Source organism: Gracilinanus agilis, chromosome 3, assembly GCF_016433145.1.
Source record: "Gracilinanus agilis isolate LMUSP501 chromosome 3, AgileGrace, whole genome shotgun sequence".
Taxonomy (NCBI): Eukaryota; Metazoa; Chordata; class Mammalia; order Didelphimorphia; family Didelphidae; genus Gracilinanus; species Gracilinanus agilis.
This window is the reverse complement of record NC_058132.1, coordinates 521114559-521140323: the sequence shown is the minus strand read 5'-3', so window position 1 is coordinate 521140323 and position 25765 is coordinate 521114559. Positions and strand designations below refer to the sequence as shown.

The 25765-nt window shown below is 36.9% G+C and overlaps 1 protein-coding gene across 2 annotated transcripts in view; it reads left to right on the top strand.

Annotated features, from left to right (window-relative positions):
* The first annotated feature begins 21613 nt into the window (after positions 1 to 21613).
* Positions 21614 to 25765, top strand: part of TPP2 (tripeptidyl peptidase 2) — a 90879-nt gene continuing 86727 nt past the window's right edge. For both annotated transcript variants that reach the window (XM_044670543.1, XM_044670542.1), the window contains exon 1: positions 21614 to 21778. In XM_044670543.1, coding sequence (XP_044526478.1) covers positions 21614 to 21778 — 165 coding nt within the window. The remainder of the gene's footprint in view (positions 21779 to 25765) is intronic.

Sequence of the window (25765 nt, the reverse complement as noted above, 5' to 3'; positions counted from 1 at the left end):
GAGTCGTATGGGTGGGCAATGGGGGTCAAGTGACTTGCCCAGGGTCACACAGCTGGGAAGTGTCTGAGGCCAGATTTGAACCTAGGACCTCCCATCTCTAGGCCTGGCTCTCAATGCACTGAGCTACCCAGTTATCCCCTTGAACTTATTTTGAGGTTGCGGCTGTTTGACATACGTCAGACACAGTCTTCCCCATGCCACATTCCGACAAGTACCTAAGTTTGGCTACAATTCTGGCTCCCCTATCCCTGAGAGCAAAGGTAAAATCAGACCAGGGAATGCTATTTCTCATCTGCTTCAAAATCTAGTCCCTTTTCTTTCTTTCATAGTGTGGCAATTTTCTATAGTCCTGGCTGATGATTGAGTAAATGCATAATTGCTACTACAGGCTTGTGGGACATAAATCACTTTAATTGGGCCCTGATTCAAAGACCTGTTATAGGTTTATTTTTCCTTACTTAGAATTTTTACATATAAGACATTGATATTTTATATTTCATCCAGAAGTTATTTTTTCCTTTTTTATTTGTTTTTTTTTTGATGTTTTTTATTTCTTTTGACAATTGATTCATATACCTCATAATTCAGCCATGTATTCCTGGGTGATCCATGTGTTTGTCAACACTCTCCTTAAGGGGGATTGTATTATTACCCTATAATGCAAAGTTCAAATTCTTTTGAGAGTAATTTTAGGATAAGAAACTTGCTACCTCCCTGAGTCAAGAAAATGAACTGTTTGGAGAAGGCACCATGAAGATGCCTGCAGAAACCACACACTGCACCAAAAGATCCAGAGTGAACTTTGGGATGTGGGGATTTGAACTGTGGGGGGTTGGATGCATTTATTTTGAATGTACATTCTTATGCCAAAGGGGACTACCCCTTAATTGGCTTTTTGTCAGTGCACATAACATTGGTTTTGTTCCTTTTCTCTTTTATTTCCCTCTTATCCCCAACTTATTATAATTTCCCCTTAGAAAGTGCGATATTGTATGTATCTCTAATTGAAGAGAGATATAAGTTGGTTATATGTACTGATTCCATGGGGAAACTACCATGTAAATCTGGGAAATTTCTACATGCTTATTTTCCATGAGAATCACAGAAAGAATTGTGTAACTAGAATTTCTGTGCCCTAAAACTACTATTCCCAGCATCCTGCTTTCATTCTTATATTATGTCCTTATGTTCTGGAGATAAAGTTTCTATAACTCTGCCCTCTCACTCTCTCTCTTCTCCCATGAACATGGTCGAGAAAAGCTTCTCTTTACTCAGGCTTTTACTTTTGCATTTTATTTCCTCTACTTCAAGCGATTATTAATAAATCTTATAAAATATAATACTTGGAGTTACTGGATATTAATTTTAATCTTACAGAGCTTAAGAATGATCAGATTTTATGATAAAAATTAAACAGCTGTTAATTTGGAACATAAATTTAATTTTGAGGAATTGAATGTAGCTCTTTGTTCTATTTTGTGGTATGGTTTGCCCTGTATGGCCATTGATTGATCTCTTTATCTGACAAAATGAAAATTTGGCATCCCAATCTACCTTTTAATGCATACTTAACTCATTTGGGAGAATATGAAAGAAAAATTTTAAGAGATTTTGATAAACTAAAGGAAAAAACACTAAGTTCAATCACTAATTAAATGTACCTATAAAAGATAGTACATTAGTGTTTCCACAAATTAGAATGCACTAAAAAGTACACAGAAAATGATAAAGTTCTCCCTTTCGGAATGAGATATCTCACTTCAACCAAGAGAGAGGCAAGTAGAAGAACAGGCTTGTAGGTCAAGATCTGACAGTACATCCATTCTAGATCTCCCAGATGTGACTGTGTAGCTAAATGGCCATCTGTTATTTGCAATCAATCCACAGATACTCCACCCATATATCTAGATATCCTCTGATTATATATGACTGAGTCTTGCTTGTTTTCCTATTCTGTCAAAGCAGGTTTGCCTAGTTTCTAGTCACAGTCACCCATGGCCCATCCCTTTTGCCAATTAAGCCCTGGAATTGACTCCAGGCCCAGTATTCTATCCACCATACTGCCTAGCTGCACCCTACTACACCCCCAAATTACAACAGAATATAGATAATGTTAATGCATAATTCTCTAAGTTAATATGGGCTCACAGAGATCGTTTTATTCCATTTAGTACCTCCCACTACTGATGTTGCTTAGGGGTAGGCTGTAAAGAGCTTTAAAAGCCAAATAGAACTGTTATTTGATCCCAAAGGCAATAGGGTGTCACTAGAGTTTATTGCACAAGGGAGTGACATGATTAGAATAGCACCTAAGTGCATCACTTTGGCAGAAGTATTGAGGATGGATTCCAGTGAGAGAGACTTAAGACAAGAAGGGCAAACAGGAATCTACAGCAGCCCAGATAAAAGTGATAAGAGATTAAATAAATCAAATTATAATTATGATGAAAATATATTTAGTCTGATATTTTGATAGATGGATTTATTGTATTGGCTATTTCTTTCACTAATACAAATCACAACTTTTCTACACTTTTCAGCATCTGAAATATGGCTTTCCATAGATCTTCCACAGGTATTATTGTCTCATAATAATCATTCAGCATGCTAAGAACCTTCCTATGGTAACTAAAAAATACCAAAGTACTACTTCAGCAATTGTTTAAAAGAGACAAGCATCCCATCTCCATTTTTAGTGACATTCTCAACATTGTCTTTTGGATCAGTTTTTATGCATGTCATAAATTGTTAGTACTCTTTACCATTGCTATCTTTTTAATATATGCCCTACATTTATTATCTATGAATATGTTGGCTCCCCTTATTAGCCCCTTAAGTATAGGTAGTCTCACTTTTGAATTTTCATTCCCAGTGCCAGGTCTAAAAAGACAATAATGCACATCATTTATGTTTCTATTGTACTTTGAATGTATAAGGAAGGGGATGAGTAGCCCCAGTATGCATACTGGGGCCCACCTGTGGCATAGCTTTTTGTTAAATGGCTCCAAGAAAGGTTGAATAGATATTGCTAGCCTCTTCTCCCCTGATCCTTCTCCAAGGGAGATTTTCATACCTGCCAAGAGAGGAAGCAAGAAGTTGGGCCTAGAATCCACTTTGCTCATTCAGAAAGAAGAAGCAGTAAGCTAAAATTATATCCATCTGCTCTCTTAAATATTGTTCATCCAGGGAATATGATTGGATTTTCTGATTGTTTTGTCATTGCAAGGGAAAAGAAGGATCCTAAGCTTTTTAGCCAAGGCATGACCCCTTTCCCACCTAATACCAGTTCCACAATGAGCACACTATATACCAGACTATACAGAGTGAAGGAACAAAGTAATTTAGTTCAACCAAGTCTTAGATCTCATTCAAAGGGAAATTCACTAAGTATCTAGAGTAGCAAGCAGGGAAAAGGGGAATAATGGAGTCTGCCAGCTCCTCTCCTATAAGCTTCTTCAGAGATTTTGCTTTCAGCAACTTGAAGTAGAGTTGGCCTTTTCCATCTTCTCTCTTAAAGATGGAAGCAATGCTATACTAGTAGGAGATTCTGGTTTGAAGAGTCCCAAAAGGGGACTCCTGCTTGAAGAGTCCCCAAAGGGAAACTTAATGAGGACTCTCCCTGAAAGGGACTAGCCTTTGGAGAGTCCCAAAGAAAAATAGATGAGAACTGAAGCTCTAGTTTCTCCCCAACTCTGCCCTACCTTTCTCATAGGACAGGGCATTCATCTCCACCTATAAAGAGAGTTCCATATCAACAGACTTTGAGACAAAGGTTATATATATATATATATATACATATATATATATATATATATATGTATATATATATATATATATATTATAGATACATAGATACATAGATTCTTTAGAGACAGGAATGTTCCATGATTTTAATCCATTGCAGTAAAATCAACAAGCATTTATTACATCTATTGTGTCCTAAGTATTGTGGATACAAAGAAAGGCAAAATAATCCCTGCCCTCAGGGAGTTCATAATCTAATCAAGGAGACAACATGCACACAATTCTGTACATACAAGATATATATACAAGACAAACTAAAGATAAATACAAAAGGAAAGAACCAACACTGTTACCTACCAGGGAAAAATATGCATGGAAACTATATACATGGAAGATCTACATAAATGGAAACTATATAAATGGAAGATTACCTCAGAGGAAAGTCACTAATAATGAATGGAAAGGAGAAGAAGGGAGCAGGAAAGGACTTTTGAAGAAGGAAAGGTTTGAGGTGAGTTGAAAGAGACTGGAGAAATCAGAAGGTAGAATCAGAAGGAGAAAGCATTTCAGTTATGGAGGAAAGAAAGCCAATGAAGAGAGATGGAGTCAGGATGCATGGTACATTCAAGGAATGGCAAGTGGTCCATGGATTATAGCTGGATCACAGAGTGTGTGGAGGGTAATAAAGCATAAGAAAACTGGAAAGAAAGAAGCCAGGTTGTAAAAGGCATTAAATGCCAAACAGAGCATTTTGTTTCTGATCTTGTAGGTAGGAGTGGGTCACTAGAGTTTGCTGAATACTGGAGAGTAATGACATGCTCAGACCTATAATTTAGGAAAATTCTTTTGGAAGCTGAGTGAAAGATGTCCTAGAGAGAGGAGAGATTAGAGTCAAGGGAGATCAATGAGAAAACTATTTCAATAGTGAAAAATGGAAGCTGTATAAGTAGAGAGAAGGTTATGTGTAAAAGAGATTTTATGAAAATTGAAATGACAAAAGTTGAGAACAAGTTAGATATATGGATGAGTACAACTAAGTCTACAATGACAATGAGGTTATGTGTCCAGTTTAACAGGAGGATTTAGCAGAAAAGATAGTAAGTTTTATTGTGGTCATAACTGAGTTTGCAGTGCCTATTTGAGATGTCCAAAACATAGCTGTTAACATGGTACTAGAGCTCAAAGGAGAGATTAGAGATAGATATATAGATGCACAGAAAGATAGCTCTGGGAATCACTTGCATAAACATGATAAGTGAACCTGTAGCAAACAAAATTAAGGTAAACTGAGACTTTGGCCAAGCAGATAAACATAGAAAGTTTACAAATAGTGAAATTTAGCAAAGTTGTCTTCTTTTTTGCTTTTCACACAAAATAAGTAATTATTCAATAATGATTATTCTTTCCTTTTAAAGATATGGAAATACCTACATGAAATTATGAAGTGAATGAGCAGAACCAAGAGAACAGAAATATTATTTGAAGAATGACTTGTGTATGTCCACCTCCAAAGAAAGAAGTGACAAATAGAAACAAGCAAGACATAGCTTTATATAAACATATCCTTTTTTTTTACACATATCTTTTTGTCAAATGATGCCTTCTCTAGAGTCATGAGAGGAGAAAATGAGAGAGATATCTAGGACTTTTCATGTAAAAAACATATATATACACCAAATATACCCAATCAAATACTTCATAGGTTTTAATATTATGACAATAGTTTCTAATAACTTAATTAATAATTGCACATCATCCCTACCAAAGAGTTAAATTTTCCAATGATACAATTGCATTATCTTCTTCATAGAATTTCTTAACTAATGGATTTCTGAAAATCACAATACAAGAAAAATTAGAAACACAATAATAACATATAACATCATGTATCTAAAATATGAAACAAAATTTATTATCAGAGAGATAACATTATTCAGTTGAATCTATTTCCAAATTATCATACATGCATAGAAAATCATTCATTTCATCACCTTTAGCATTTTATAGTAGCTACATTTAAAAACCCCAAATAGAGTTACCCAGTATTGAGCAATTATATTCAATTTTAAAAATAATAGTTATAATAACAATTGTTAGCATTTACATAGTGCTTACCATATGCTGGGTACAGTAGAAAGCACTTCATAATCATTATATCCTTTTGATCCTTGCAAAAGTCCCAAGAGATAGATCATCATTACCCTTACAGATCAAATTTCTGAGGTAAACAGAAGTAAGGTAACTTGCTTAAGGTCACATAACTAATTAATTTCTGAGACAATTTTGATTCAGGTTTTTTTTTTCTGAGCCATGATCATTTTAATGCCAAATAATAAATGTAGTTTGTATTAGGTTCTATTTTGCCACAATCATCCTATTTAGTTTCAGAACAAAATTTCATCTAAATCAAATCTATATTTTTAATCACTAATGGTAACATTTAAAACTTCAAAAATTTCCCCAAGGGCCATTAGTTGGCAGTACTTCAAAATTTAGAGTCCCTCTTTTTTGTTATCAGTTAGTTCAATTTCAAGATTCATATGGTGACATTCCTAGTTCTCCATAAGTTTCCTTTTATTTCCTTTTAAATCACCCAAAGAATCAAATCAATTATTTCTGTTTTCTCAATCTAAACCTACTCAAATACTTTAAGAGGGTGGTCTTACCTTTTCTGGAGGCAACTATTCTTCTCCGTAATTTTTCGTTTTTAACTGGAGAGACTTTACATGATGGTCTTACATTAACATCCCTTGCTTTTAAGGTTCATGAGGATTTTATATTCCTCATTCATATAACAATTAAATATATTCTTCTAATGATTCTTCAAGGATAGAACTTCAGTATACTCTTTAAATAATTCCACATTTTCAATATATTTCTATAATTTCCACATGATATGGAATAACTGGGGCAGTTAGTGCAGTGGATGGAGAGCCAGGCCTAGAGATGGAAGGTCCTGGGTTCAAATGTGACGTTAGACACTTCCTGTGTGACCCTGGGCAAGTCACTTACCCCCAATTATCTAACCCATACTGCTCCTCTGCCTTGGAACTGATATTCAATATCAATTCTAAGACAACAGGTAAGAGTTTTTAAAAAATCACACAATGTTTTTCAAATCTTTCTTATCTCAAGAGATCAAAAACCTCTCTAAAACCCGTTTCCAAATCTTCAAACCCTTTACTTTCAAATCCTTCATTTACAGTCAGTGCCAACAGTCTAAAGCTTTAACTTTCTACCCAGTTCCTCATCTGTTATAAGGAAAGGATAAGTTATAGCAGAATTGATGGTACACTGTTACCTCTCCTCTCTCACCTAAAAAAAAAAAAAAACCCAGTCCCTGTTCTAGATAATCTGCACTAAATCCTCTTAGTTGCTATAACTTATCCTTTCCTTATAACATAACTCTACTTATTCAATTTTATCTCTTTCTTCTTATATCCTTTCAAAACTTCACCAGTCTTCTTTCTTTCATATTCTGATCCAACACTACCCTTACTTCTTTCTGTTTGCTCAGTTTCTTTCATCTTTATTTCTTATCCTATCCCAGACTATCTATAGAACTAATCTTTATCCATTGATTACTTCTTTGTAATTTGGCACATAAATTTTTTCTTACATAATCCTGGTTAATTGCAATACTGTTGCCTTTGGGGTTTTTAAGAGCTTAGAAACAATGATCTTATCCAATTTCTTTTGGAGACTTTGCTTATAGTTTTCCTAAAGAAGTAGTTCTGTTCTATCATTCATGGAAGAAAAAAACAGTGATAACACCAAAACATTCTTCTAAATTAAATTTCACTTACTCTTAGTTGCTCCCTGATTTAAACAAGGTTTTCTCTTTTTGTAGTCAGGGAAAAAATTTAATAATGAACAGTTCTTAAGTACCAGATAAATTTCAACCTTAAACTGTGACATTTTTTTTCTTTCTCTAATCAGTAAATTCACCTTCCCCTAATACTAAAACAGTAAATCGATTTCTCTAGGAAAAGAGTGATAAAATCTTGTTTCTATGTAATTTCCAGTTTTAGTCTTGTTTTTCCTTAAAACAAATTCTACAGTGTTATCCCAAAAATCACTAAAATATTTCAGCATTTGCAAAAACATTAAAACTACAGCATGAAAATTCATAGCAGATAAATTACATTCCAGTCACAAATTTCATCTGTAATTAATATATGATGCTATAAATTTCTATAGATTGGGAACAGAGATTTTCTCTTATCTGTCTCTTTTCCGACCTCTAAGTTGGCAAGAATTTAGAAAGGCAGAGAGAAACTTTCTTTTTAAAGAAAAAAGTTTTCACTCCATCTCCTTTGGCTGCCCATACCCCAGGGGAAAAAAAAAAGCTAGTTTGGCTTATAAAACATAGATTATATGACAAGACTAATTTTAAAAAAACACAAAAACTGGTGTGTACAATTAGAAGTCCCTTTTCAGACTGAATTTGGGATACTTCTTGTATGTTTTAGGCCAGTGACAGACAAACTTTTTAAAGAGGGGACCAAAGGAAAGAAAATGCTCATCTATCAGTCTATTTCTAAGGCAACTCTTTTGAAGTTTCATTGTATTGTATCCTATTCGTTGTATTCGTCAGATTAGGAATAATGTCACATGGCCAGATAGAACATTTCAGGGGGCCCACATCTGACCCCATGGGCCATAGTTTGCCCATCACTGTTTTAGGCTAATTTTTCTCTATGATGTTAGTTACTCCCTTTTTGCCTGGAAATGTTTCCCTATTTCAAGACTTCTCCAACCCCTTCTTGAATGGGAAATATCCTTTCAGCTTGAACCAGGGGTTTCCTTGAGAAAAAAACAGAATTCAACAGTCTATTAATGAATTTCCTAAGGGGCATCTATATGCATTGTTTTGGATTGAATCAGGAGCTCCCCATGAAGGAAAAAATTCTACCAGGGTCTCATCTCTTAGGGAGATTTTCCAGGTTATTATTTGCCAGTTATTGCCAAACAGTCACACTAAGCCCAAAGAGTATATGAAAACAAATAAGCATAGTTGGAACTTACCCAATAGTGTGAAGTTTCAGATAGGAACTTTGAAGCAGATTCTCACAAAGTGGTCTCTTGGTAAAAATACCTCCAAGCATTCTGAACGGTTTCCTCAGAGAGACTGCCCCCAGAGCCAACATCCCCTCTTGACTCCTGGCTGGTTCACCCACTGTATTGATTGAAATTAAGGTAAACTGAGGCAACAAAGTTCTGAGCACATTCAATTTATTGGAAAGGCTCACAGGTACCAATAAAAGGTGGATTTAGCTCCTCAATAAGCCCAAAGACCTTGAGATGCAAATTAGTTTATATAGATTAGAGAAAGTGAATAAAAATAGAACATGTAGGCAGGATATAAGATTAAGTCATGTGGTTTCCATAAGAGATGAGATTTTCTTTCTTGTCAATAGGGAAAGCCCATTGGTTGTGTCTATCTATAACTTTGCAAGAAGTAATGGCACAGAGATAATAGGTCTGGATATAAAGACAAAATAGTGATTTACAGGAAGTCTGAACTTCTGGACTGTAAGAAGAATGTAACTCAGAGACAAAGAAGCATGACTTAAGAAGTTATACAAAATGTCAATGTTTAGTTTAGAATAGAATCCATTTCCAAATGGAATCAGTTTGGTTTTCTCAAGCTCATGTGAGCTTATGAGATCACTTGAGTGAAAATATAAAGGGAGAAGAGACTGGGCCTAGAGCAGACGATGATCAAGTAGATAGGAGGAGAACCCAAAGAGTGCAAGATTTTGGGATAGAAAGAATATTCAGGAGGAATGAATGACTGACAATATCAAAATCTGCAGATAGGTCAAGAAGAATGAAAGGACTTTTGATTTGGCGGTTTTGGAGAAAAGAGTTTTATTTGAATGAGGAGGCTAGAAGATAGATTGCATGAGAATTTAGAAGTGAATGAGTGGAGGTGGGAGCATCTAATAAAGGTGGTAGAACAGTGTAATATAAAAACAATATAATATTTCTCACAGTATTCTGACAAGGAGAGTGCTAACCCCACCGCCACTCCATGCCTGATGCCATACCCCTCCCCCCATATGCTGGGTATGCCTCACTCCCTACCCCCTTCTTATCCTATACAGGGGAGGGAAGAAGCGCTCCCATTGGGCTGCTAGTCAGAGGGGTGGGAGAAGTGAGGAATGTCCTGAGCAAGTGAAGAAAGGGGAAGGGGAGTAGCCCCAGGGCTTCGATTCTACTCCAGCTCTGCTGCCTTTGAGATGCCCACTTTACCCACTATGTGATCCCATTTGGGCTTCTGGGCAGAGGAGGGGGGGTAGGGAGATGGTATTGAAAAAATGTCAGGCACAGTGGAGAGGGGGAGAGGAGCAGCTCTGCCCAAGGCCCTCTGCCTTTCTACTAATGAACCCTGGGGGTAGGGAGTGGGGGATGGGAAGAGAGAGTGGCCAATCACCTACCTAGAGAGCTCTGTGTGCCATCTTTGGCACCTGTGCCATAGTTCACCATCACTGACATTGATTTTTGTTTTGTTTTGTTTTGTTTTTTAAACCCTTACCTTCCATTTTTAATACAAAAATTTTAGTACAATAAGTTTTACACATGAAACTCTTCTCGAATGCTTCCATTTACAAAAGCTATATATTTGCTTCTTTTTCTTAGATCTTTATGTACAAATGTCAGACTATTTGAAAATAATTATTTTTAAGCCATTAGAAGTCATCAAGGACTGACTATGACAAACATTCTGCAGAAGACAAACCTTAAATTGTCTGTCACTGCCATATTAAGGCTGTTTTCTGATTTAAACTTATCTATCCTTCACTTTTGTTATTCTTTAGTCTGGGTGATTTTTTTTTAAACCCTTACCTTCCATCTTAGAATCAATACTATGTATTGGCTCCAAAGCAGAAGAGTCATAAGGGTAGGCAATGGGGGTCAAGTGACTTGCCCAGGATAACACAGCTGGGAAGTGGCTGAGGTCAGCTTTGAACCTAGGACCTCCCATCTCTAGGCCTGGCTCTCAATCCACTGAGTTACCCAGCAGCCCCCAGTCCGGGTGATTTAAAAAAAAAAAACTTTTCAGAAATATTGGTCAGTTACTAAGAAGATTTTTTAGCAGAATAAGGCTGATATAGAGAGGATAGAAAAGAATCATATCTGAGGAAATATGAATGGACATTCTAGTGTATCATTGTCCTTTATAAACCATGGTGCTAGAAATTAATAAAATACTCTATATGAGTTGTGACAAAAGGTGAAATGGGATTATCAGCCTCCTATTCCAAGAAACTATGCCTATATTAATTGAGCCCAAAGTTGCTTTAGGATTTGGTGGGGGTTTTGGATGCTAGATCACATTGTTGATTCATATTGAGCTTGTAATACACTTAGACCTCTAGATCTGATTCAGAACAACTACTACTATCTAACCATACCTCTTCTATCTTGTAACTTGGGTAACTGATTTTTGTTTTGTGCCCAAATATAAGACTTTATGTTTATCGCTATTAAATTTAATTTTACTAGTTTCAACCTGATGTTCTCACTAGCCTGCAGATATCCTTTTGGAGGCCAGTAGCCATTCAGTATATTGGAGCTCTCTCCCAACTTTGTGCCTTCTGCACAGAAGATAAGCTTTTATCTAAGTCATTCAGAACTTCCTTTATGAAGACCTCCAAGTCAATACCATCTATTTCCCATTGTTATAGTTACTATAACAGTCCTTTAACATATGTATGTAAAAATATACATAAATTTATGTCTGCATTTATATTGTATATTATTATAAATCTAATTAGCATAAGTCATAGTGGCAGGGGGTCTGTGTTTTTTACTTTTGTTAACATCACAGTTCTTAATTACTACAGTATGGCTACTCACTGTGTATTGTGGGATCCATATTACCAGGATTCCAACTGCCTTTAACTGCCCCCTCTCTTAGAGTTCTAGGGGGCACTATGGAATTCTTTGATGCAGCTTGAACCCCTTTCAGTAATATGGATCCAACAGTGTTTAATAAATATTAACTAACAAATGGCAATAGTAGCACAAACAGGTGGAGGTGTTTAGGGTGAAGCATGAATTATCTGAATCACCATCACATGAAGGTAAATTAGGTCAAACAATTCATTACCATCCAAAGATGAATAGCTTAGTGTATATAGAATTCAAGTGCTGACTAGATCTTACTGGTTTTCATTCTATTTTTTTCTGAAAATTTTTTTTGGCAAATTAATAGTATTAAATATTCTATTCCATCTCATTGAGGGGCTTGACTTTAAGAAAGAGAATGCTTGGTTAATGAATTAATCAGTATATTAAGTCACTTTTACATTTGAAATATAGCATGGAGATGGTAGTTAACAATTTTCCTAAAAAAATATTTTACTGGTACTGTAGCTTAATTACTTTAAAGATAAATTCCAAAGCCTTTAGTAGAAAAGCTCAGAGAACTCTGTGTGCTACCCAAGAATAAATAGGTCTCCCAGGGCCCCCTTCTGCTCCTCATCATTCACAGTGAATCTCTGTTCAACTTGGTTCTCTGCATGGAATTTCCTCAATTATGTAAACAAACCCCTTTGGAAAGCATACATATCCATGTTCTATGCTTCACTTGATGTTTTTTATCAGAGGGTTAATGAACAAAGTAGCTCATGCTATTATATATTTCAAAAAATCTTGAACAGAAAACTGTTCAAGAATGGATATTTAATGTAAGAATAAGAGACACCTTGTTGGAAGAGAGCTATTAGGATAGCATTGTTATTTTATAAAATCAGATGCTTTTTCAAAGTCAGAAAAACAATAAACCAAGTAGGATTTTATATTATTTACACTGGATAGTCATCCAGGAAATAGAACTGCTGATGACAGCAGAATTCTTGTGGTATAACTTAGTAGTTTTGACCTGAACCCAGGGAATTTTCTACTGTTGGACTAGACTCAGACACAGGAAATTGCTACATAGACTCCCTATGATATTTCTGATAGCTGGGAAATTGAGAGCAGGGACCATTGTTATTTATTTGATCTGCACAATGCAAATGAGGGCCTTTAATAAGTGCTAGTGATGACAGTGGTTGTTTGACATCATATTATTCTGTTTGCTAATCAGCATTACTAGGGAATAGGATGGTTTAGAGCTGTGTTGGCAAACCTATGGCATATGTGCCATAGAGGGCACAAAGAGCCCTCTTTGTGGACACCTTGACAGCCAGAGTTCTTTACTAGAAAGGCAGAGGGACTGGGGCCAAGCTGATCCCCTCTCCACTTTGCCTGAGGACATTTATCACATCACCTGCCCCTCTGCCCAGCAATCCAATGGGAACACTTCCTCCCTACCCTTTCTGGGATAAGGAGGGGCAGGGTATAGGGCAGGGTATAGCACAAGGTCTCTTAAAGGTTCACCATCACTGATTTAGAGTAATCATTGGGTATTATATATGAAAAAAAGTACTTTGGAGAAATTTACTCTGATGGCAATGGAATTATCAATAATACTAGTCTGATAGAATTTTTGAACCATTCTGGAAATGTCCTTATTCCATGCTCTCTCAGGAGACCACAGCATTCTTTCTTCAGGTATTATTGGTTCATTTTCCTTCATAAATCATTTGTTAAGTAAGTTTTTAATTCTTTTCAAAGTTTAACTCACTTTTGCTTTTAGAATTCATTCTGTTGGTTTACTTACTTTTCCTCTTATCTTTGATGTGCTACTTTCTTTTTCTTTTGTCCTCTTGTCAATCACTAGTCTTTCCTGCATCTTTTTTTATGGAGACTATTGAGTTTGTGTTACCAAGCTGACTATACTTCTTTGCTTTGGGAAATAGAGGGTTCCCATTTCTTAGTAAACTCTGGAGAATTAGAATAGCCCCTGTTGATTTTCCAATTCCCTTTTCCTCAGGTTTGATGCCTGGGCAAGAGCATTTTCAGGTCATCTGCTTCTTCTTTCTGCATTCTACATTCCCTACATATGGTTAAATATAATTAGTATTTGCTACTTTTTTCTGGTGATAATGGTGAGGGATTGCTTAAGCAAATCATTGAGTCATACTCATCTACTTAAAACAAATTATAAGATGCTCTAATATCTAAATGAGCTAAAAATTAATCTCAACCATAAGCTTTAGTTTCAATCACAGTTTAAGACTGAGAATAGTTTTTGGAACTAAAGTGACATTACATAAGAATCACATTTAGATTAGCTAAGAAAATATGGTTATACTCAAGGAAGGGTTCATTTATGAAAATATCAAGTTACTTTAGAAACAGGATTATTTCAGAGATTTGAGTGTGGTATTTCAGTAAATCCTTTGAGGAAAAAGTGTTAGAGAGTGAAGGAGAAGTCTTGGCATGGGCCTTGGCCCAAGTTTCTATCTGTCTACTTCTCTCTTGCAGGAAGACTTCAAAAGCTTTAAAGGGTTCCTAGGACTTTGTACTACCTATCTTTCCATAGGTGTTCTAATAGCATCTTCACATCAGCTGATAGCAGTGTCTTCATTAGGAGTCCAAAAAAAGACTTAGTTTAGTTTATTCCTGTTGGCTCCTAGAGGAGCATAGGGCCGCAACCATCTCATACCAAAGGACTCTGTTCTGGGCAACTTCCCCCATCTAGGCCCATGTCATTTCAACAGCCTTTGTTTCGTTTTCAGCAGATCTTCGCCAGGTCTGTTTTGGCCTTCCGACTTTCCTCCTCCCTGGTGGGTTCCAGCTCAGTGACTGATGGGATACTGAATTGTTCTTTCCCAAAGCCTGGTATTGGAAATCTTTTCAGGCCATCTGATGTTCAAGATGTGACGTAGGCATCTGTTAACATCTGCCTTGGTCATCAGAAGATTTATCAACGAACTGGCTTCCCAAAGGCTTTCACCAGCATGTGTCATGGACTCTGTTGGAGAGCAATCTTCCAGACTAGGTGATCGTTGGTTTTGTTGGTTTAATGAGGTTGCCGTTTCTGTAGCAAGTGAGATTTTTTACGGGGTGAGGTTGCTAGCCTCGCGCCCAACCCTCCTCCTTTTTCAGCAGGGCTTGGGACCATCCTTGGCAGAGTTTGGTGGAGTATGCGGGTAACGATCCCGCTACCTCTCGGGAAATTTTCTGTATCAACTATTTTTGCCATACCACCCAAGTAAGGACCCCTTTTGAAAAAGCTACTGAAACCTGGTTGACAAAATAGATTCTCAATTGAAAACAGTGGGAGAAACAGTGGTAGGGCATTGTGAGATATAGCAGTAGGAAAAAAAAATCCTTCAAGAATAGTCCCTTGAAAGGATGTAGCCAAGCTTAACAGACTTGACTAATGAGAAGGGGAGCTAAGATAAAAGCTCCTTGGCATGTGCTACAGTGGGGTGGAGGATGGGGAGTATTCAGTGAATGTCACTCATTTGCCAAGTTTGGCCCTGGTTACAAAACTACAACTTTATGTTGTGTCATCATCTACCTTTAAGAGTGATTTATCTGTGTATGAAAGTTCTCTGGTATTAATTCATATATATTTTTATGGGGATGGGGAGGAGGAGGTTCTGTTTTCTTAAGGATTTAGTTTTAATTATTCTACTTTTGGTATTTAATTTAGTACAGAATGTTTGGGGTTGAAGAGGTTTGGAGAAAGTGATAAATCTGCCATCTTCCTTTTTACATGGCCCTTGATATTTTGAAGCTATATTTTTAAAAAACAATATTTTCATCTCTACAAACAAGTGGTTTTTTGTTTTTCTTTGTCTTGGTGTTGTTTTTTTGTTGGTGTTCTCGTCTGTGTGCCTAATGAGGTGTTTTCTATAATTTTATGCCATCGTTTATGTGAAAGCTGAAGAAAATACACAAGAGTCTACAAAGTTATACCAACTAACATTTTAGCTCAATAAATAGTTATTGAAAACCAGCTATGTGTTACAAGGAATATCTTTGAAAGGATATACATACTCTAAAAGACAGTAATATCAAACTAAAATAGAAATGACAGTCATTAAATCATATATACAGGACAACAAAGTGGTGCAGTGCTGGGCCTAGATTAAAGAGGATTTGAGTTCAAATGTGGCCTCAGACACTTATTAGCCATGTGACCCTGGGCAAGTCATTTAACCCTATTTGCCTCAGTTTTCTTATCTGTAAAATGAGCTAGAGAAGAAAATGGCAAATCACTCTGGAACCTTTGTCAAGAAAATCTCAACTGGATCAAGAACAGTAAGACACCACTGAAATGAATGAACAACAACAATCCATATATAAGCGTCCCTGCTGGCTGTATGTTGACTAGAAAGTCAGAGTAATATTATCTATATTTTATTTTTACACCTGTATTTTTATGTATTTTGTTAAGTATTTCCCAATTACATTTTAATCTGAGTATTGTAGGTCACATGTTTAACCCCTCTCATATTTCAATGTCCTCAAATATTCAATTGAGAATATTGGGGGTGGGGTAGAGAGAATAAATTTATACATGGAAAATGAGTAATTTAGGCAGTATAAATGCCAAATAAGTAATACAATCAATGTCATACTAGTTTAGACAAAGGAGATCACTGTGAAAATGGTATAGGGAAGGTTTAAAGGAGGAAGTAGGATTTAAAAGACATAAATTTAAATATGCAAAGAAGCAGTAGGAGGAAATAAAGTGAGGAAATAACATTAACAAAAGAATGTGCAAGGTATATAGATGATATGATAGCCAAAGCAGTATTAAGAAATAGTGTGAGATAATTTTAGATCCCAAAAGTTGTAGAAAAACTGTCCAGATCTTTGAATGCCAGTCTGAGGAGTCTGAACTTTAAAAACTTTATCTTGTAGACAAGGAGGAACCATTAAAAGTTTTTATGATGGTTGTGATATATGTATAGTGGAAAGAACCTAGATTCTAGTTTTGGCTCCTCTATTAGTTTGACTTATGACTAAACAAATAATTTCATTTTTCAAAAATAAGGGCAGGAGTTAGACTGGATTATCTTTGGATATCTTCCATTTCTAAGATGCTATAATAAGAGCTTCTACTGAAAATGGAAGAAATAGGGAATCATTTAGGTGGCTATTACATGAAGGCATAAAGGGACTTTCAGGAGATCACAGAATTGTTGGTTTCTTTTTCTTGTTATTTTATTTTACAGATGAAAAGGGAATCTTCAGTTTCTTTGAGGTGTCTCTTCTAGTTCTAAAATATATGACTTCATGAATTTAATCCAGTGCTCTGGAAGAACACAAGTCAAAATTCATGCATATCTCATCTATAATTTCTTATAGAGATGTTTGTCACCAATATATCATCATCATTATGACAATGAAAGTGTGACAAATGCTGTCAAATATTAGTTAGTATATTATTAACCAAACTTTAAAATGGGGGAATTGGATTATATTGTAGGATGATAAATTGTAGGATCACTACTTTCTTTTGTTTCTCCTACCTAGGAAGGAACCTCAGAGGCCATCTAGTCCAAATTCTTCAGTATGAAGATGAAAGGCCTGGGAGGTTAAATAATATACCCAAGGCCACATATGTAGTTAGTATCAAAGGTAGAATTCGAACCTTCGGAAATTTCAGACTTCCAGCTCAAACTTTTTAGGGGCCTGTATATAAGAACCTTTCATAACTGATCTTGAACCTGTCTAAAAGACTGATGTAAATACTATATATAAATGAACAGGGTAGAATATGTCAACGAAACAGAGTATATATTTTGAATTATTAAAAACTAATAAATCAGTTTTTCTCTGAAATACAATTTAAAGTTATTTTTTCTCCCTTCTCTTTAATCATGTGTTCAAATATATTTTGTTTTGACTTTCAAAAATAGAAAAAGAATGCTGGAAAAGAAGTTAACATACAAATTCAAACCTATTAAACAAGAGATACCAAATCAAAGCCCCAGGATTGATATTAGTTTTAAATACTGAGTCTTAAAATTTTTAAGATTTAGCCTTAAAATAGATTCTAATTCATTATTCCTTTTCTTTTTTTAAATTATCTCAGATCAGTAGTAGAATTTCAAAGGACCCATAACTGTTGTACAACAAACTTAGGTGTTTAGAAAGAATATATATATATCATTCATAGCACACAAGTTCACCTTTATTGAAGAAATGATTCATAAAGAAATATTTTCATGCTGAAAGGAATAAAGAAATGGAGGAATTCCATGTGAACTGGAATGACCTCCAGAAATTGATGCAGTGAAAGGAGCAGAACCAGAAGAACATTATACACAGAGACTGATACACTGTGGCACAATCAAATGTAATGGACTTCTCTACTAGCAGCAATGCTAGGACAATCCAGAGGACCTTGTGAGAAAGAAAGCTATCCATATCCACAGAAAAAACTGTGGAACCAGAAATGCATTAGAAAAATATATGCTCGATCATGTAGTGCAGTGCAATAGGGATGTGATTAGGGTTTTGATGTTAAAGGATCACTCTCCTGCAAATATAAATAACATAGAAATATATTTTGAACAATGACACATGTATAACCCGGTGGAACTGCTTGTAGGCTTTGGGAGGGGGTAGGAGAGAGCAGGGATGAGGGGGATTATGAATCATGTAATCATGGGAAAATATTCTAAATAAAAATTATATAAATAAATAATATATTCATGAGGAAAAGAAGAAATATATTTATGAACATTTTGAAAATTTGTCAATTTTACTGTTTTTTGGGATGAGCTAGTAGCCTTGATAGGGGATGTGGTAGAAGACCAGGAAGCCTGACTCATTACTTCCTGCTCTGAACGCCAGAGTGTGGTAGCCATCTATGAGTCTGAGTTCATTCCCTATTAGATCTCTAAACTTTACCCCATTTAGAATGATAATAATGCCAACTATCCCTATCCTATTTTGCCTCTCTCCTATCCTGGGTCCTTTGTGGTTTCTAAAGTTTCCTGTGAATTCATGCATTCCATTTTCTGAGGCATTTCTTTGCTGCATCATAATCCCACACATCTTTTTCACTTTTCCTATAACCCACTGCATTTTAAATTTTTCAGTCACTATTAAGCTTAATTGTACACCTATGACATAAAATAATGCAGTCTACTATACAATATAAACTTGGCTACCGGGGACCTGAACTAGATGTGTATTAGACACCTTAAAAACAAAATGCCCAAAATTAAACTCATTATCTTTCACCTCAAACTCTTCCTAACTTCTTTACTACTGTCAAAATTCATCCAAGCTCACAACCTAGGTGTCACCTTCAACCCTTTGATCTCTTTCACTCTATCATTTTTTGCCAAGACCTATAGATTTTACCTAACGGCTCTCATATACATCCCTTTCTTTCCTTTCACACTACACATCAACCTGGTGCAGGTCCTCATTATACACACCTGAACTACCATAACTGGCTGCTTGATCTGCCTAACAAAATTTCCAATTGCAGTCCATCTTCCACTCAACTGTCAAAGTGAACTTCCTAAAGCATGAGCCTGGCCACTACTCAATAAATTCCCATGATTCCCTATTCACCTTCAGGAGTAAAAATAAATCTTCTCTTTGGCATTCACTTCCCTTTATAATCTCCTCCCATCTTCATGCCCTCACCTCCAGTCTTACTATACTGTAATCACCACTGGCCAACTTACTCTGTGATCCAGTGATATTGGCCTCCTTGCTGTTTTCTGTACAAGATATTCTATCTCCCAACTCTGGGCATTTTCACTGGCTGTCCTTCATGCTTTGTAATTCTCTTTGTAATCATCTCCACCTTCTGACTAATTAAGTCCTGCCTAAAATCCCACCTTTCCCCATCTACCTTAATTCTGATACCTTTTTGTTTGTGTGTTATATTGCTGCAGGAACTATTCTTTGCCTTTCTTTGAATCCCTCATACTTAGCCCAGTTCCTGGCACATAATAGGCACTTAATGTGTATTGACCAACTGTACTTGTAGTTAGGAAGAAGAGATATGTTCAGATTTTATTAGATGGAAAAACACCTCTGGTGGTTCTGAACAATCCACAGTTGTGAGGATAAAATGAGATGATGTATGCAAAGTGCTTTGCAAACTTTAAAGTGCTATATAAAGGTTAGCTACTAAGATTTCCAAAGTTCTTTCCAGTTCTTTCTAAAGTTCTAGGAGTCTTCTCATTTTACAGAAGAAATCAAAGATCTTAGAAGTTAAGTAGGTTTCCCCAAAGTCTCTCAGTTAGTCATGACAGAGCCAAGACTAAAATTCCTGCCTTTTTTTCTACCATACCATTAAGCATCTCTAATATCTTCTACTGGTGATTTAATGATCTGAAAAGTCTCTTTTCAGTTAATTGCTTTTCAAGTCAATTCAATAAAGATGCAGTATTTTCTTTGGGCAGAATCTAGATGAGAAAATATAAAGAGAAAACAAAACAAAACAAAAACCACAAGTCTCTAACCAAAAGGAATTTACATTCTTATCCTATAAACTATATAAATAAACATATATTCTACTCAGCAAACTGCTGGGGCTTCCTAATCACCTCCAGGAACAAAGATGAAAGGCTGGATTTGACATTCAAAGCCCTTCATAATCTAGCCCACAAGACTCTCCATCTCTCAGCTCAGAGCATTTTTCTCTGGCAGTTTCCCCATGCCTAAAACATTCCACTGACCTCTTAAGTATCAACTAAAATCTCACTTTCTAAAAGAAGCCTTCTCTAACCTCATTTAATTCCAGTACTTTCCTTCTTTTAATTATTTCCCATTTTCCTGCATGTAACTTGTTTTGTTTGTAAATATATATATATATATAAAATGTGTTTTTACGTTGTCTCCTCCATTAGATTTTAAGCTCCTTGATAACAGAAGTTGTCTTTTCCCTCTATGTAATCCCAAAGCTTAGCACAAAGCCTGGCAGAGAGTAGGCACTTAATAATGTCGAATGAATGACTTGCAGAAGCAGGCTTTGAATTCTGATCTTCTGATACAAGAGCCAGTGTTCTTACCATACAGCTTTTATTTTACAAAAGAGGCAATTGAAGCCGCTTTGGTTCTCTGACACCAAAAGTCTAGTGTTCTTCACGCACACAAACACTTATAAATAAATATAATCCCTTCATTTTGGAAATGGCAAGTCAGTACTATTTGCACACGTCAGCACACACCTACACCACCCTGATTTTGCATATGAGGTAACTGAGGCTCGCAGAGACTCTCTCCCCGCTTTAGGAATACGACGTATTAAGAACAGTAGGTTTTAAGGCTGTCCCATGGAAGTCCAGGGCCTGGTCCAGAGAAGCTCGATTATTGAGGAATGAAGGGGAGGATGATAGCCAGGAACAGCCTGACACGCGCACGCGCGCGGCTTCTAGGGGGTCTGTCCTATTCTCTCCAGACTCCAGAGAAGGACAGAGGTTTGGGAACCGAAAACCACCCTCAAGGTTTTCGGGATGGCGAAAGACGATACTAGCCTGAAGAGGGTTGACAGTACGACTGGTCGAAAGTTAGCTTCCAGCCAGACTTTTAGCTCACATCGAAGTCCGCCTGAGCGCGTCAAAGGCTCTCCTTCGGATGCATTTTTCCAGGCGACTACGTCCCCAGAAGTCCTTTTGGGTTTTGCTCAGGTCCCCAGGGCCGTAGGTTCCAAGCTAATCTTCAATTCCCAGTCCCTCCTTCTCACCCTGCTGTAGACATGGCAACGTTCCACCTGACGTCATGCGCCGATGCGCGTCGCTCCTTGCTTGCGTCACTGCCGGTGATTGGCTAATCCGGCAGGACTGTCCCTCCCCTTGGCGGCGCCCGGGCCTCGCTCTCGTCGCGCGCGCCCCCGCATGGAAGGGACTGGCTGGGCTGCCGGGGGCCCCGGACTCCCCGCCTCTTCTCTCCGCCCCCATTCCCTGCTGCAGGGTGTCCTCGAGCTTCTCCGCGCGCCGCCTGGCAGTTTGCCTCGTCCTCGTCCTCGCGTCTCTCATCCATGGCTGCCGCCGCGACAGAAGAGCCGTTCCCCTTTCACGGGCTTCTCCCGAAAAAGGAGACTGGGGCTGCCTCATTTCTCGCTCGCTACCCTGAGTACGATGGGCGAGGGGTGCTCATTGCTGTGTTGGACACCGGGGTAGACCCGGGAGCGCAGGGCATGCAGGTGAGGGAGCTTTGGAGGCCGCAGCCCCAAGGATGGGAACGCTGGAGACCCGGCACAACGAGGGAGGGGTTGTCGGGGAAGGGGACGCTGCCGCCGGGGCGCCTCTGGGGCTGCCCATCGCGGCTGTGGTATGCAGGAGGAGGGGAGGACCGGATCACGCGCAGGCCCGCGGGTGGGGGACTAGTCCTCGCGCGCCCGCCAGCAGTGGGCTCGCCGCCCGCCCTGGGGATGCTTGGGGCTCCCGGAGCTTGGCGGCTAGGGAAGGAGGGGAAGGGAGGGAAGGGGAGGGCCGGAGGGTGCACTTGAAATAGACAATAGCGGCGTGGCGGGCCCTTCAGATTCTCTGGGGACTTGTGTCTAAGGGCCACCACTTCTCCTTTCCTGGTGACCCTGCCTGTCCTGAAGCCCCTAGATATCACGAATAATCAGGGTTTTTATTTTTTATTGCTGGGGAAGGGGAGGACCATTTTGAATGGGTAATCCAAATGAAAAAAATTGTCTTTGAACATTCTGTTTTTTAATTTGTGTAGCTTTGTTGCGAGTGGCGGGGAAGCGTTTACATTTAACGTCAAACGAAACGGATTTCATTAAGTTATCTTTAGGGGAGGTTATCAGCTTCCGGGAAGTTCCTTCTAGTAGTTTTGGCTATTCTGGTGTTTTTGTTGTTGTTGTTTTAATTATAAATTAGTGCTTTCTTTTTCTATGGTGTGTTTTGAATCTTTGTGTTGCATAAGATAAAATGGCGAAATAAAATGAAGCTTCTATAAATTCCTGTTTTATTTGAGGATAAATTGAATCGGGTTTTTGTTATTCCTAGGAGGGTGCTCTTTTTTAACATGACAAGTTTTAAATAATTCTTTAAAGGTTTATTATACCAAGCCTTCAGGAATACTTAGAAAAAAGACTATTTCTTGCACTTATAATTACAAACATAAAAAGCATTTAAAGTTTCATATAACTATGGGATTTGCTGCTGGTCAGTAACAGTATTCGGAGAACTCAGACATTGGGATAGGTAGCTTTTTTTCTTTCCGTCCACTGAATAAAGAAACAAATTCTTCTAAAAGAAAATATCCCTGACTAAACACTCTACATTTTGATCAGTTTGTTACTTGGCATTCCCTCCAGACTTTGTCTGTCTCTTGATACTTTATATCATTTATTACTTTCTTTCCAGAGTTACTATGTGTTTTCCTAACTATTCTTAAGAACTCAACACTAATACTTCTTTTGTATCAGCTGCTAAACACACAGGTGGGGTAATTTGCTATAATGTTAATGAGAGTCTAGTTTAAGTTCCAGTTCAGAGTTTTTGGTTTTGTTTTGTTTTGTTTTTTTTGGTGGAGTTGGGTGTGTGTGTGTGGACTTTGTAACTAAATATTGTTCCTCCAGCATTTTCTAGTTATTTGACCTCATGGTATTTATCCTTGGTGAGAGTAAGGAGTGAAAGGTAGGTAAGCAGCAACATTCTTTCTGAATATTAGCTCTTGAGCTCAGTGAGCTTCTTCATTGTGAAGCAGTGAGACTTAATGGATATCACTAGATGAGAAATCAGGAAGGACTGAGTTCAAATCCAGTCTGAGACATTTCCTAGCAGTTTAATGCTGAACAAGTTATTTAATCTCCATTTCCTCATCAATAAAATGAGGTTAATGATAAATATATCCTACTTCTTGTTGTGGATAGGGTAAATGAAGCAATCTTTGTAAAGCACTTTGAAGTTCCTAAAGCTCTGGATTTAGTAACAGAATTTTATGGCCTTGCCATTTTGTGTGATTTCTGCTATTTCTGGATCTCAGGAGCTTCAAATATAAAATGAGGGGCATTTTACTTCTGAGGTTCCTTCCATTTCTAAATCTATACAATCTTGTGATTCTAATGACTCTCAAAGTTTAATTGTAGAAGTTACTGTTAATATCTGAGTCCTCCAAATTGTTTGCAGGGTCTGTTAAAGTATTTAATATTTCACAATTGTATTAACACTAATAACAAAACTCCAGAAATCACTTCATTAGTATTTTCATTGACAATCAGTCTTTTCCATTAACTTGTATGAATTTTATTACTGGCCTGGTAGTTCACTGATTAGCTTGCCCAATCACAGTAATTAAGTGGATCAAAAAAGTTTTAGAAGTGAAGACCTTTAGAAGTCATTGTATTATTTTTTTCTAACCTCTTAGATATTAATTGATCCTTGAGTACAGAGAATTGAATTGTTTTATTTTTGTATCCCCATACAATGCTTTATGCTTAATAAATGTTTGTTCACCTGAATGAATATAGTAATGAACCTGCCTGTCAAATTGTTCCCTTGTTCTTTTTTCCTTCCCATAAAACAGCAATGTTTGCTTCCCTGGGATTGCTTTGAAAATTAATTATAGGGAAAGACTAATTATACATGAGTCTTTAAAGTGCTCAAAGAAAAAAGTGTTATATAATCACTCATTTTAAAACTAATATTTATTGGCAGAAACTTGTGGTGGGTCTTAAAAATAATATCCTTAGCTTCAATAGTTCTTATTGGATTATATACTGAGTGTAGTAATGCAAATTTTTGATAGAAAGGATGAAATCAAATAAAAATCTCCCTTTGTCTAATAGGAGCATTCATTTTGTGGCATTTAAAGGTCTGTAAAAAGGACAATTCAGTCAATTCTAAAGCATTTACTAAATGCCCATGTGGCATACTCTGTGATAAAAAGACAAAAATGAAACCATTTCTGTCTCAAAGGTGATCACTGACATTAAAATACAAAACATATACAAAGTAATTTTGGGGAGAGGGTATCAGAATAAGCATTCTTTAGGAATTGAACTTTAAAGGGAGAAGGAATTTTGTTATGAGAAAATGAATGAATGAATTCCAGTCCCAGATGACAGCTTGTCGAAAAGGACTGAGACAGAATATTACCTATGAGGAACAAAAAAAAAGACTGATTTTGCTAGAATATTGAGTGTTTTTGGTGAGCAATGTGTGAGAGGCCCAAGAAGATAGGCTAGAGGTAGACTGAAGGACTTTAATTTGAAACTAGAATTTATATTTTTCTTAAATCAAGAGAAGGTCACTGAAGCTTCTTGGGCAGGTTGTAATATTGTCAGAACTGTGATTTAGAAAGAGCAGCTTGACAGCTCTGTGGTATAAGAATTGAAGAGGGGAAGAATAGAGGCAAGAGAGCAGTTAAGCTAGTATAGTAGTCCAAAGTAATGAGATCCAGAGGTGAGAAGTGTAGTCAGCAACAATGGGCAGCTGAGTTTGTGGAACATGGTGACTTCAGAATTAGGGAGTCTGCATATCTTTGAGACAAGGAAGATGTACCTTTAACAGAAAAATAGGGAATTTAGGGAAGGGGATAGTTTGGGGATGATGGGGAAGATAATAAATTCTGTTTTGGACATTTTGAGTTTGAGATGCTTCAAGACATCCAGTTTGAATGTCAAATAGGGAATTCACAGAATATTGAATTAAGAGTTCAGGAAAGAGTTTAAGCCTAGCTACAAAAATCTGGGAGTAATTTGCATGCAGGTTATAGTTGAACCCATGGACCTAATAAGATCATCAGAAGAAAGAAATAACATGCAATAAGTTACCTTCAAAATATGAAAGTGTTACTTTTTTAGATATTTTAAAGCTTTTCCTTGTTGTGCTTTTTTGGACTCCAAAAAGTATGGGGAAATGTATCGCAATTAGGAAACTACAAGAGAATAGTCAAGGAAGTAATATATGCAGGAGGGCCAAAAAGGAAAAAATTAGGACACAGAATGTTAAAGGCATAAGTGATACTATTTGATGAAAATGAGAATCTAATGTAAGTTAACATTTTGTTTCTTCTTGGCACAATTTTCCTGTATTGGTGTCTCTTCTGGCATGGGAGAAAGAAGAGTAGAACAACTGAAGAGAAATATAATTTTTTAAAAATTCATCAAGTATTTGAACAGGGTCCCAGCATTAGCTTACATTAAATAATCAATCATTAAGCATTTATTAAA